General features: G+C 34.8%; 1 protein-coding gene across 1 annotated transcript in view; it reads right to left on the bottom strand.

Annotated features, from left to right (window-relative positions):
- The window catches only part of LOC106798212 (40S ribosomal protein S23), a 28732-nt gene extending 16872 nt beyond the window's left edge, over window positions 1-11860 (bottom strand). The window contains exons 1-8 of the mRNA XM_026128012.2: window positions 11840-11860; window positions 11398-11532; window positions 9345-9400; window positions 7851-7982; window positions 7618-7744; window positions 7407-7491; window positions 7161-7271; window positions 6937-7059 (exon numbers count right to left, since the gene is read on the bottom strand). Of these exons, the coding sequence (XP_025983797.1) occupies window positions 7420-7491; window positions 7618-7744; window positions 7851-7982; window positions 9345-9400; window positions 11398-11532; window positions 11840-11860 (543 nt within the window). The 3' untranslated portion in view covers window positions 6937-7059; window positions 7161-7271; window positions 7407-7419. The remainder of the gene's footprint in view (window positions 1-6936; window positions 7060-7160; window positions 7272-7406; window positions 7492-7617; window positions 7745-7850; window positions 7983-9344; window positions 9401-11397; window positions 11533-11839) is intronic.
- Between the last annotated feature and the right edge of the window lie 1267 nt (window positions 11861-13127).

Below are 13127 nucleotides of genomic sequence, written 5' to 3'. Positions count from 1 at the left end.
AGTCTAGGGGGATATGTTGTTGCTTGGTTCGATACATACATTTGCTTTAAGATGCCTCCTATCACGTCTAGTTCTTGCTTGGAGGGTCTTAAACTGGAAGGATGGTAGGGAGTGAATCTGGTGTGAGAAGTCCAGATCTGTAACTCCTTGGACCATAGTGGTTGAGGAGTTGGGTTCTCCTTTGATGGATCCATGTTGGAGATTCTCGCAGGTGGAGTTGGTTGGGATGCCTTCGTAAAATGATGGCTGGTTGCTTGCTTCTACTTATCCACAACCTATTCAGGTGATGGTCGAGTGATTCTGGTGGTACCATTTGGGAACCACTGAGGACTTATCTTGACCAGGTTGGGATACATTAGTCTCTTTTAGAAGGGGACATCCAGAGATACTGTGGCATCTAGTGGTATGAATATACTCATACCTCATCCATTAAGGTGTGGTGACTACCTCTTATTGTCTATGAATTGGTTCCATATGTGGCTGGTGGATGATGTCTTCTTCAGAGTAGCAGTTTTGTTGATTCCTAGTGAGGAATGCAATAGCGAGCTTCCTACAAGCATTCTCTTCCCTTGTTTGTTGAACCCAAGGTGTCCAGTTTCTTCTCCATGTTAATCCAATTACTGAGAAACTGGATGTGGTGATTGGAGAGATAGGTTCCCTGGACTGTAGTGGTGGTGGACTGGATGGTTGTGGAGTGGGAGTTGGTGTTGCCTCGTTATTAGACAAACTAGAGCCGTTAGAGGATGGGATCTTAATGGGTTCCTTAGGTGTGAAGGACTTGCGTCCAACTCTTGTCTTTCTTTTCTTTGGAAAAAAAGAAGGGATCATAGGTTGGTTAGGCTTCTTTTGTACAACAGGTTCTTCTTTTCGCTCCCTTGGAAAGATCAGAGGACCTTCATCCTCTATTTCGCTTATATCCCTCAGCTTTTGAGCTTTTGTAGCTTGCTCAGTGAGTTGTCCTACCTCCTTCTTGCTAAAGTGGTTTTTGGATGGGTCCATTGGTACTGGACTAGACAAAAGGGTCTAGACTCCTCATGTCTTTTCTTGGTATGTTGCTCCATGGAAACAATTTCTTCTTCCTTTTCTTGGTGTTGGGTTTTTTTTTTGGTCTGAACATTGCCCTGCTATTCTCTGAGAATGCTTTGAACCTTTTTAGCAAGTCCAAAGGTCTCTAGAGCTTTGTCTTCATCAGCCATGGTTCTGGCCAGTTTCTTCTGCCTCCTTTGTTGGATGTTATCCTGATCAATAGGGTAATGAGCCTATTTCTTTTAATGTCAACCTTCATTGGCTTCAGGTTGATAGCACTAAAGTATAGCTATCTGGCAATGAATGTTCCCTTGCTGATGATGGAGTTCTTGGAGTCCTCGTTTAGTCTCTCAAAGACACGAAAATGCCATGTATTCCTATAGGAATTGATTGATGAGGGCAACATAGAGGATGTCATCCACTCCTCTCGAGGTCTTCATGTCCCTTAGTAAAGAAATCTCGTCCATCAAATGGAATAGCACAAATTTGTGTAGGTTAGACACATACTCTTTTGAACCCATTTTGTGCATTAAACTCTTTTGAGTGATGTTGGACCATATTTTGGCAACTTCACACAAAAGGTTATATCGTACCTTCTTCTTCCCATCTGCTTCCTTGAAGTTTTTCCCATAAATGCCTTTAGGATGTGGATCTCATGTTTTCTCCCAACCTTCCTAGTTGTGCTTCCTTTTCTAATGCACCCTGTGACTTGTGCAATAGTGTCCATGGACAACATGACCTCTTTTCCAAGAACCTTGGACATAATGGTCTTCTAGTCCTTCATCTAAGCATTCCTCGAGAACACTATGATAAGCTTTAGGTATATCATCTGAGGGTTGTTGAAATAACCGTGAATTCTGCAGAGAAGCAGAGTTCATTGTATGTTAAGGTCGAGGCCTTCCAGCATATTGATGTTGAAGTAGTGCTCGACGTGAATAGTAGGTTCTCCATCAGGGTGAATGGAGGTTGTGTCAGTGGTGATAATGGTGGTTGCAGAAGCAATGTTTTCCCTGGAGTTTGACATGGTTTTGGAGAGAGGAGAGACTAGTGTTTTAGAAAGGTTTTCTTGAGAGAGTAAATATTGTGAAGATGAATCATTTCCTTGATTTCTTAGAGTTTATAAAGGGAATATGGGTGATTTTCCCTAGGCTTTTGAAAAGTATTTAATGTGGCCTGTTAATGAAGGGTCGCTCAACCATCAAAATGTCATATTTTAATAAGATATAGGGTTTTCAAAATATCCCTTGTTCACTTGTAGTCGTCCAGTCATGCATGTATGTATGGCCATTGCATGATATGTCCTTTGGATGCAAAATATGACTTGTCACACATTTAGACACTAATCATTCCTTTAGTAAGGCCATTTTGAGTTGATCTCTTAACAAAATTAACCTTTCTTCAGTAAGGGGTTTTGTTAAAATGTCAGGAAGTTGACTATTAGTGGGTACAAACTATAGTTTCATTGTTCCCTTCAGAATATGGTCCTTTGGAAAGTGGTACTTAATTTCTATATGCTTGACTCATGAATGTAGAGTAGGGCTTTAAGGATACTTATTGCAACTTTATTATCACAATAGATAAGGATGTTTTATTCATATATAATATAGTCTTCTGGTTGGTTCTTTATCCATATCAGTTGAGTGTAGCGGCTTGATTCTGATATGTATTTTGCTTCCATAGTGGATACTGCTACCACTTTATTTCCCACACCAGGGATATCCAACAAGGTCATTGCACCCCCCATGTACATACACAACATACATCATCACAATGCATTTTCAACATCATCAACATTTCATCTCAATGTCATTATCAACATCAACATCATCTCATCTCAATATCATTCTCAACATCAACATCGTCTTATCTCAATGACATTATCAACAACAACAACATCATCTCATATTAACATAATCATCAATAACAACATCAACTCATTAACATAATCATCAATAACAACATCATCTCATATCAATATTATCATAAACATCATCGTCACCTCATATGAATTAATGTCATCAGTAGCAATATCATCAATAAGTCACATTCCGCATATACATACATATATAGTTAATGCCAGAGATTCACACTCCCCAGGCCTTCAGACAACACAAGTTTAAAAAAAACAATAATGTCATTTATTAATAATATATGTGTCACATTCCATTAGTCAAAACATTGTTTTTCTTGAAAACCAGTATGCAACAGGGACAAGCATACATCCTTATAGTTAGGTTCTCTGACCCAAACTATGGTATCAAAAGCCATAAATTATAGTAAACTCCCCTCACCTAGTGTGAGCTCTACGTCAATTCCTCTTTGCGTCGCTCAGAGACCTCTCTCGTTCACATTCTTCAGTCCAAATGCAAGGTTCTATATACCAAATTAAAAAAATTTGGTATTGATTTCAGAAATAAGGTTAATGACAACATTCGGGATTAATTACCCTTGTCAAAATATAAAGGGCTAAGGGGGTGCTTCGGATGTTAATAAAAGGAGACATCATTTTGAAATTTTGATCACGCCAATGTGATCGGAGTTCAGTGAAGGTCACGAAAATAACATCCAATTCATAAAAAGATAACTTTTACAACGTCTCATTTTCAAGGGTTCTTCAAAGGAAGTGTAAAAACACCTCATTACAGTACCCAAAACACAAGAGACACTAAGATAAACTCAAACTAACTAAGAGAAAGTCTTAAAAGTCAAGATTACCTCAAAAAAGCTATGAAATAAAGGATTGATGGATTTTTCTCCACCGAATCCTTGAGGTAGATTATGAGGATTCCGCTCTGATTAAAATATTCCTCTTGGTGTGAGGGTTCGGCGGCAAGCAACGACGGCTCATGGTGGCCACCGTGGTCGTGGGTGGTGGAAAAGGTGTCAGGGTTTGGGTGGGCATTTGGAGAGGAGGAGAGTGAAAAAATCATGTTTTTTACATTGAAGAACATATTTATAATCTGTATATCTCGCTTAGCGAGCTTGTCTCACTAAGCGGGAGTTCACTTTTCATGCTTAGCACGATAATTCATGCTGAGAGTAACTTCCTTTGCGCTAAGCGCGACAATTCTCGCTCAGCGAAATTCCCTCTCGGTTGGAATTGCGTTTAGTGCGCTAATTCTCGCTCAGTGCAATTCCCTCTTGGGTTGGAATTACACTTAGCATGCTTCTCACGCTAAGCAAGAGATCAAAAGTTGTTATTTTCAAAATCCCAACAGTCAAACTATGAACAATTGTCTTAGGAACATCCAACCAGAACTTGAAGACGATCCAATGGTTAACGAATGCAGGATCGCGATTTTTACTGAAATAGGTTTAAGTAAAATTTGAAATCTCATAATTTCAACTTAGCTCAATAAACTCCACATAACTCAAAATCCACATGAAGCAAATCACGCATGACTAATTCAAGCCATACCTCAACTCATTCAAGTCAACCATATAGTCAAATAACACGATAAATACAATTAAACATCGATTTATAATTAGCAATATTTCAAGGTGTTACAGGAGATACATGGAGAAGAAGATGAAGAACAAGGAATTAAAGTGAATTGATTGAACAAAAAGATAAAGGAAGTTGCTCTTGATACCACATGATGTAGCTCCATATGGAGCTTGTAGGCCTTGGATCTTTTTCATCAATGGGGTCCTTTGCTTCTTGAAGATCAATGATAATGGAAGGGAGAAGGAAGAAAGATGATTGGAGATGCCACTTCAAGGAGAAGATGAGTCAAGAACAAGCTCACCACCATAGGAAGCCATGACTAAGAGCTTGAAGGTAGGAGAAGATGAGTGGAGGGAGAAGGAGAGAAGGAACATGAAATTTTATGTCTCAAATGAGGTATGAACTTTGAAGTGCAATTCACAAATGATTAAAGTTGAAAAAATGCACACACAAGGTCTCTATTTATAGCCTAAGTGTCACACAAAATTGGAGGAAAATTTAAATTTCTATTCAAATTTCACTTGAATTTGAATTTGAATTCGTGGAGCCAAATTTGGAGCCAAAAATTCACTAATTATGATTAGTAAATTTTAGCTATGGTTTAGCCTACTAATCCAAGATCAAGTCCAAGATTCTCCACTAACTGTGTGCTTAGGTGTCATGAGGCATATAAAGCATGACGGACATGCACAAAGTGTGACTATATGATATGACAATGGGGTGTAGCAAGCAAATGCTCACCTCCCTCTTAGAAACGTCCAAAATTTAATTGGATTGGGCTTCTTCCAATTCAATTAAATTTCTCTCCCAACACACACATCAAATAGTGCACTTAATACATGTGAAATTACAAAACTACCCCTAATACAAAAACTAGTCTAAGTGTCATTAAATACAAGGGTTGAAAAATCCTACATTACTAAGGTACCCTCCCTACACTATGGAGTCCTAAATACAAGACCCAAAAATAATGAAACCTTAATCTAATATATAAAAAGATAAGTGGGCTCATACTGAGCCCATGGACCCAAAATCTATCCTAAGGCTCATGAAAACCCTAGGGCCTTCTCTTGCATCTTTGGCTCAGTCTTCTTGGAATCTTCTATCCAATGTCCTTGGGGAGCATGATTGGATCAAAAACCGTCTTACAAGGGTAAAATTTCTAATATGGTTTTTCAGAGAACCGTCTTAGAATGTCTTTTCTTAAAACAAAAAAAAGTTAAAAAATTTGAAAATTCTAATATGGTTTTCACAAAAACCGTCTTAGAAAGTAGACATTCTAAGATGATTTTTCAGGGAACCGTCTTATAATGTGTTTGTTTAAATATTATTTTTAAAAATTAAATATTCTAAGATGGTTTTGTCCTAAAATCCGTCTTAGAATTAATTTTTGTAAAAATATAATAAATTATTTTCTGCACTATTTTTAATATTTTTTATCTTTTAATTATTATTGTAATGTAAACCACTTATTATTTTATTTCAACATGTCATTATACATTGATATTAAAATATCACACTAACTACATATACAAAAAAAGTTAATTTCAAAAAATTAAAAAGCACAAACAGGAACGACAATGTCTACTTTTATGCTAGTTTCATAAAAAAAACTTACAACTTTATCTCATGATTATAATTTTAACAAATCCTCCACCAGTAGAAATAACAAGTTGATGCATCAGGGATAGCTTATGTAGCACCTCAGTCTAAAATGGTAAGATGGGAAGCGAAATGATGAATGCAACAACAGAACCACAAAAATAATCAAGAACAATTCATGATACTCTTATAGTCTTATATCAAGACGGAAACCTTGTTTGATGTAAATGACAGTTAAGTCATTTAAAATGTTACTCCCATCAAACATTAGTTATGTTTAGAAATTGATCCTTTTAACAATTTATTATTTAATCATTTAATTACTTATTTATTCATCCCTTTAACTAGACACATACTATTCCATATTTAATCAATTATGCTTATACCTTGAATAAACACTAAAACTTTCATGAAAAGATTAACAAGCTCTAGGGTTGTTAATAATGATTTCGGCACAAATTGTCAAAATTAGGGGGCGTAAATTTGTTAAACACATAGCATAAATAGTATAAAGGAATCAAACTACATAACAAAACTAAAATTTTAACTAGTGGTCATTATCTTTTTGTTTGTGTCTCACTCCTGGTGTCTGGATGCATGTGTTGGTAAGGAAAAGTGAGAGGTGTCTATTAGTACTGGCTATAGTAGGGCCGTATGGACCCATTTATAATGGTTGTGTATGTAAAAGAGAAGAAGCTTATTCTGTCAGTTTTTATAAGCTCATAGGTTCTGTTCTGGGCAAGTTAAAAGTGGAGGACATCATATATATATATAAAAAGAACCCAAATGAGTATCAAACAGACCCGCTTCCCATTTTAGATAATAAAACTTGATTAAATTATTGAAATTAAGTAATGTACCTGAAGTGTAGATAATATTGCTGATGCCAAAGCCACTCTCAGTTTATAGGTGCTGCTTTTGTTAACACTATCAAGCTTAAACTTGATTTGCCATGTGGATCCTTGATATGTGTTATCATCTTTCTTTTTGAAAATGGGTAGCAAAAATGTAGAAATTAAGTAATGATTGGCCACATATTAATGATAATTTTGTAAAGCAAAACCCATTATGAAACTATCTCTACCTGGTAACTTGAGCAAAGAACCAATCTTTGGTGTAGTCACTAACACCAGTTGTGTAGATCAAGTCTTTGTCAGGGTATAGTTCTGCATATCTCTCCCATAACTCATATTGCCTAAAATTGCCAAATAAAATCCACTACAAGTCTATATCAATTATATAAACCCCTTCTTTCTGTTACTAAAAATGTTAAATGAAGTTCAACAAAATAACTAGAAAATATACAAATTTGTTCATAAAACCTGTTCACCTCAAAATAAAATTCATAATACTTGAGAGAAACTATTGAAAATAGCATGACCTTTTTGTCCAAATCCAGCAATCAAGACTTCATCCTAAACAACCATGGCCACACCCCATGTTACACAACGGATACAAATAACAATTTATCAAAGAAACTCAAGTTGTTTCCAGGAGTATAAAAAAGATAATAAAACTAGCAAACATGGACAAGCACTCGCATGCTCTTCAATGTAGTTCAAGCAACCATCATTAGGGACAAAAGCGGCAATCTTCTTCCAATTCTTGATAAGTTGAACCCTGACACAATTTGGAATGGCAGAGTTGGGCTGCTTAGCCTCAATACCTCTGCAAATAGAAAAACACCTTAATTTCTTAAAACTGTATACTCTAACCAAATCAAATAAATATTCCAGTGAAAGATATACAAATCAAGTTAACCTAATAATCTTACATCTTTTCAAGGCCAATTCCCTTGGCATAGGATGAACCAGCAAAAGGTTTCTTCCATTCAATTCCAAGATGGGATTTCTTGTATGACTTGTCAACCCACCTTTGCCTCCTGCTGTGGGACTTGAGCCAGATTCTATAATTTAAAACTATGCACAAATTAATTATACATTTTATTCTAAAGCTCTTGTAAGCTATTATTTTGAGACTAACTACGCTAAGTTTGAATAAACTTCTTATAATAGGAGAAAAAAAACAAAAAAAAAAACAAAACCAAATAATCTTCTTAAATAAAACCAAATAATTTTAATTTTTGAAAGAACTTTATTTTATTTTTTCTTCTATAAATACTTATAAATTTCCATCTTTGTAGGTCAAGAAATTTGGCTTATCCTTCCAATTGGTTGTCCACATTTCCTATATATATATATATATATTCATGTCCCACAATTGAATAATAATTCAGCACAAAAAAATGACAAAGAGAGAAAAATATTATAGCTAGAATCATTTAAAGAGAAACTCATCATATAATAATCCATGCCCTTTGATCGATGTGTGAAAAATTTTACATTAATAACACGTGCCAATTAAAATACTCAAAAAAATGAATGTGAAGAATTTAGTTTAATATAAACAAACAAACAGTACTTCAACTTTTCATTGCTCTAATATGGTAATGGTTAAAAGATTTAAACTATTTTTATGAAAAATTATAACATTTAATGCTACTAATACACATTCTACCATTTTTTAATAAAAATAATATTTTCTTATTCCTTAATCATTTTCCTAAGTTAGCAAAACTATTTTCTTGAAAATTGTAATAATGAGTACTAAGATGTATTGAACTGTGTGTAAAGGTTTGGCTTACTTAAGCGTTAAGCGTGTGGTTTTACATTCAATATCTGATTTATATATGTGTGAAAAAGAAAATTGGAAGAGGTTTCTACTTTAACGCTTAACTTTATTTTGAGAGACTGATCTATTACCTATCAGGAGAAAGAAAGAAATCCTCAGGGAAACTCTAAAAAAAATTATAACTTAAATTATCAAAGAAAAAAAAGAGCCTTCAACAAACTTAATTAGGGGCTAGTATCTATTTATAGATTCTTATATGAATATATAAGAATTAATTTGTTTAATGTTATAAAAAAAATATGAATATTTTAAAACTAATGGCATACTAAGTTGGAGATTTAAAAATTAAATGTATTGTAAGAGCATTATCCTACTTAAACAAGAATGAAGAAGACACTGAAATAGGCATAGAAAGACAGGAAATAATACAAGAGGTAAGTAAGAGCTTGTAATAAATCAACGAGCATTTTGGTTAGATTCAAATCTTCGAGTTTAGGTACCTCATATGCAGTATGCAGTATGCAGAATCATAACATACAATTTGAGCCAAACTAACCAAGAAATGATACTTTAACTACCAAGGCGCAAAAGCATAAATCTTACCAACAACTTTTTCCCTTTATGATCCTCCTCTCACAGAGAAAGTGCAATTGCATGGTCAATGTCTTCTTTCTCAATATCTGTCAAATCATCCTGCTTTCAATTTGTAACTATTACAAATGCAATATATCTGCTGAAAAGTCCCTTTTAAGCAGTATAAAAAATCCCCTACACAAGAACTCAGATATACTTCCAAGTCTTAGACTTTTGATTTGTAAACAGAGAGATTGCAAAGGAGTTCTCAAAATTCAGATAACAATATCATTATTTAAGGTCCAATAGTTCCATTCATGATTAACAGTTAAGTTCATAATTCACTGGTAATTGACTATATGAAGATTTTGAGGATTTACTGCATTTTGCCATTATGATCTTGGTGTCTAATTGGTTTTCATCCTTAATCTTTAGAAAAGGGCGCATAACAAGACTTTCAACAAAATGACAATTAAAAGACAAGGTTGTTATAATTGTTAGCAGCAAATGCATTCATTCTCTTGACTGACATGCTTGCACAAAGTTTGTGACATATCCTGCATAGTCTTATCAGACATTAACCTTGATAGCCAATTCAGATAGGCTGGGGTGAAAATTACGACAAGTTTGTCATTGAATAAGGCCTCAAAGATTATGGTACCAAATCCAAGAAATGCATTACCTTGGAATTAAAAAGTTACTGTCAAAGAAATGCACTACCTTGGAATTAAAAAATTACTGTCATTTTCTTCAACTAAATGGACAGAATGCACTCTTCCACTTCATGTGACAACTGTCACTTGCAAACATGATATGAACATTAAAAAAGCAAAAGAACTTATAGCTATGAGAAAATCCATGTTGCTTTAATACTCAAAACCAGTGTAAATTGATTACACGGTCAAAATGAAAATGTTACATATACAACTTTCAGCAGATATTGACTATTACTATTTTCAGAAGGCAAATATGCCACACTTTATGTGCAAGTTGTGCCCCATGTGCATTTCAATATAATGATAAAGCATAAAGAGGTTAACCTGAAATAGATATGGTTCCAAGGAAGTAAAGAACACATTTCTCGACATAAACCAACAAGAAATGCCTGATAAAAAAATCACACAAGTGATTGTCTAACAATCAAAATTAGCAATGTCGATTTGGTGCTTACTCACACCTCAAGTGTGCAACCATTCAGCAAAGCATGTTAGAATGATTATTGTGAACAAAAAATACCACCAATCCCTGATTCACCCTGCTACATCTCCTTCCAGTGTTGCTCTACTAATGGATCTGGACTCTTTAATATTCTCCTCATTTGCCTATTTACATAATTATAAAGCATATATATGAGTCAAATGAACAAGTAAAATTAAAAAACAATTTACCATAGGCAAAATCTTATTTGGTCACCTGTCTTGAGCATGTTGAGCAGGGAATGTAGGCATAAATTCGTTAGACTTCGGAAGGGGAACTTCACGAAACCACTCATGGTTTAGAGCTTCTTCTCCTGTGATCGGCCGTGTATATTAATGATAATAACTCATATTCTTAATAAACACTGAAACCAATTACTATTTACTAAATTAAGTCAAGCGGTGTGAATTATTTACCTTTTCAGGGTCATAAGTTAGAAGCTTGTTCAACAAATCAAATCCAGAATAAAAAAGAATTGGTGATCCAGTGAATGATGTTACAGGAAATTTTTTGTGCAGGAGATTATACCTGAAAGGAACATTCTGGTGATTAATATAAACTAATAAAAGTTGAGTAGAAGTAACCAAGAAAGGCCAAATAGCCAGACTAGAACCACCCAGAGTTGAAAGCCTAGGAAAACAGTGACAAAAAATAAGAATAGGGGAACTAAATAGTAAAATTCTTAAATAAAGGAAATTATAAATACTTACTTATTTTTTACAAAATTGACCTTGACTCGAGGTAATTTTGAGAACCCAGGCCAAATTGTTTCATTTGGTGTGCCAAGAATTCTGAAAATCTGAAAGTAAATTAATAAATGTTAATAGGCCTACGCCGCTTAAAGAGGCACAAAATGTAGAAAGACCAAAGTGAGAGCAAGAACTTATCCACTACAAGTCTAAAATGGCGTTAATGCATACCTTGTCAAGTTGTTCAAATTCGGTCTTCCCATTAAGCAGTGGTTCCTTGGACAATAGCTCAACCATTATACAACCCAGAGACCACATGTCAATGGTTGTTGAATATTGTTTTGTCCCAAGAAGAAGTTCAAGAGCCTTGAAAAACAACTAGATAACCATTATTAACTAAATGATCTCTTCCATTGCAAGGGAATGATGTCCGAGACATTCTAAAATACAAAGTAAAATAAAGTCAAATGCCACTAATAAAAGCAGCATCACAATGAAAGGACAGACTTCTGAGAGAATGTTTAGAAAAAGGATACAAGAATATATAAATATTAACATTCAAAAGACAAGATAATTATACTGGAAAAAAAGTTCTTGGAGAATATTATCAAATTAAGATTAAGTTCTACGACAATGGAAGCACCATATCCACACAACACATGAAAAACTATACCTTCAAATCAGACTCCACCATAGTTTCATAATAGGTCTTAAGAGTGCCATAATGCAGGCAAAGGAACTTCAATGGCTTAGGAACTGATCGAAGTCATAGAGCTCGTGGAAGTTCAAATTTATTGCCTACAACACATAACCATAAATTCCAATTTCAAAAACACATTCAAAACTAGAATAAATAGCCAAAAATTCCCATTCAAATCAAAATTTGTTCAGTTTGAGCATAAAACTAGGTTTACCTTATGCTCTCGAGTGCAACCTTCTGCAATCCCTGGTCAAGATCCTAAAACCTCTCCACATACAACTCCAGTTGTTGCTTCAAAGCCAAATCCTCATCGAACTGCACAAATTTCCACAGACACAATTGATTTTTCGAGCCTGAGAAAGCTTACTAGAAATTTAAGTTCTGGAACGAGTGAAAATTTGAAGCAAGGATTTTGGACTCACTAGATCTTCATTTTTTACCTTCTTCTTGGTAATGGCATTGGTGTTGGCATTGGTGTCGGCGCGATTAGGATCAAGCACCATTGGAGAAATTGGAAAGCCTAAAAGTGAGGAATGAAAGGGGATTGAACTATACGATGGAAGTTAAAAGAAAATTCCGCGAGTAGAAGAAAGTGTTGTTGGTGCCAGGAATAAGAAAACCAAGGGAAGAAGAATACATTTTGGGATAACTAAGAGAGAACTTAGTTGTGTCATGGTCCATGACAAAGATGAGGCAAAGAAGCGTGAACATGAGAAGGAACGTGCCCGCTGAGATCACTGATGGAGAGGTGGCCTTGGTCCCTCATGCAACGGCTTGGGAACCTAGAGGGGGAGTCGAAGAGTGAGAGGAGACAAAATAGATGGAGCGTGAGAGTGTAGATGGAAATATTAAACATATTTTAAGACGATTCGTAAAAACCATCTTAGAATGACAATCTTTCAAGACGATTTTTAAAAAATCATCATGATTATATTTATTTACAAAATTATCATTGTATCATATTCTAAGATAATTTTCCATAATCATCTTAAAATATGTGTTGTAAAATATAATTTTTGCAGTAGTGCGACCAGAACATGGGAAAATGGAAAACTAGTGTCCATTATGCAATTAACTCTACAAGCATATGGCTTCCTGATTTAAAGGAATTACATTGAATTAGAAAAGTCGTATCTTATTACAATGTTCTTGTCTCTATTGCTCTAGTAGAATAACACTCGTTGATCAATCCCTGCGACCACTACATCTTCTTCATTGGAACTTAAATTTGTGTTGGAAGTAAATAATAGAGCTAACACTT

The sequence above is a fragment of the Glycine max genome, chromosome 3, assembly GCF_000004515.6.
Source record: "Glycine max cultivar Williams 82 chromosome 3, Glycine_max_v4.0, whole genome shotgun sequence".
Taxonomy (NCBI): Eukaryota; Viridiplantae; Streptophyta; class Magnoliopsida; order Fabales; family Fabaceae; genus Glycine; species Glycine max.
This window is presented reverse-complemented; position numbering and strand designations above follow the sequence as displayed.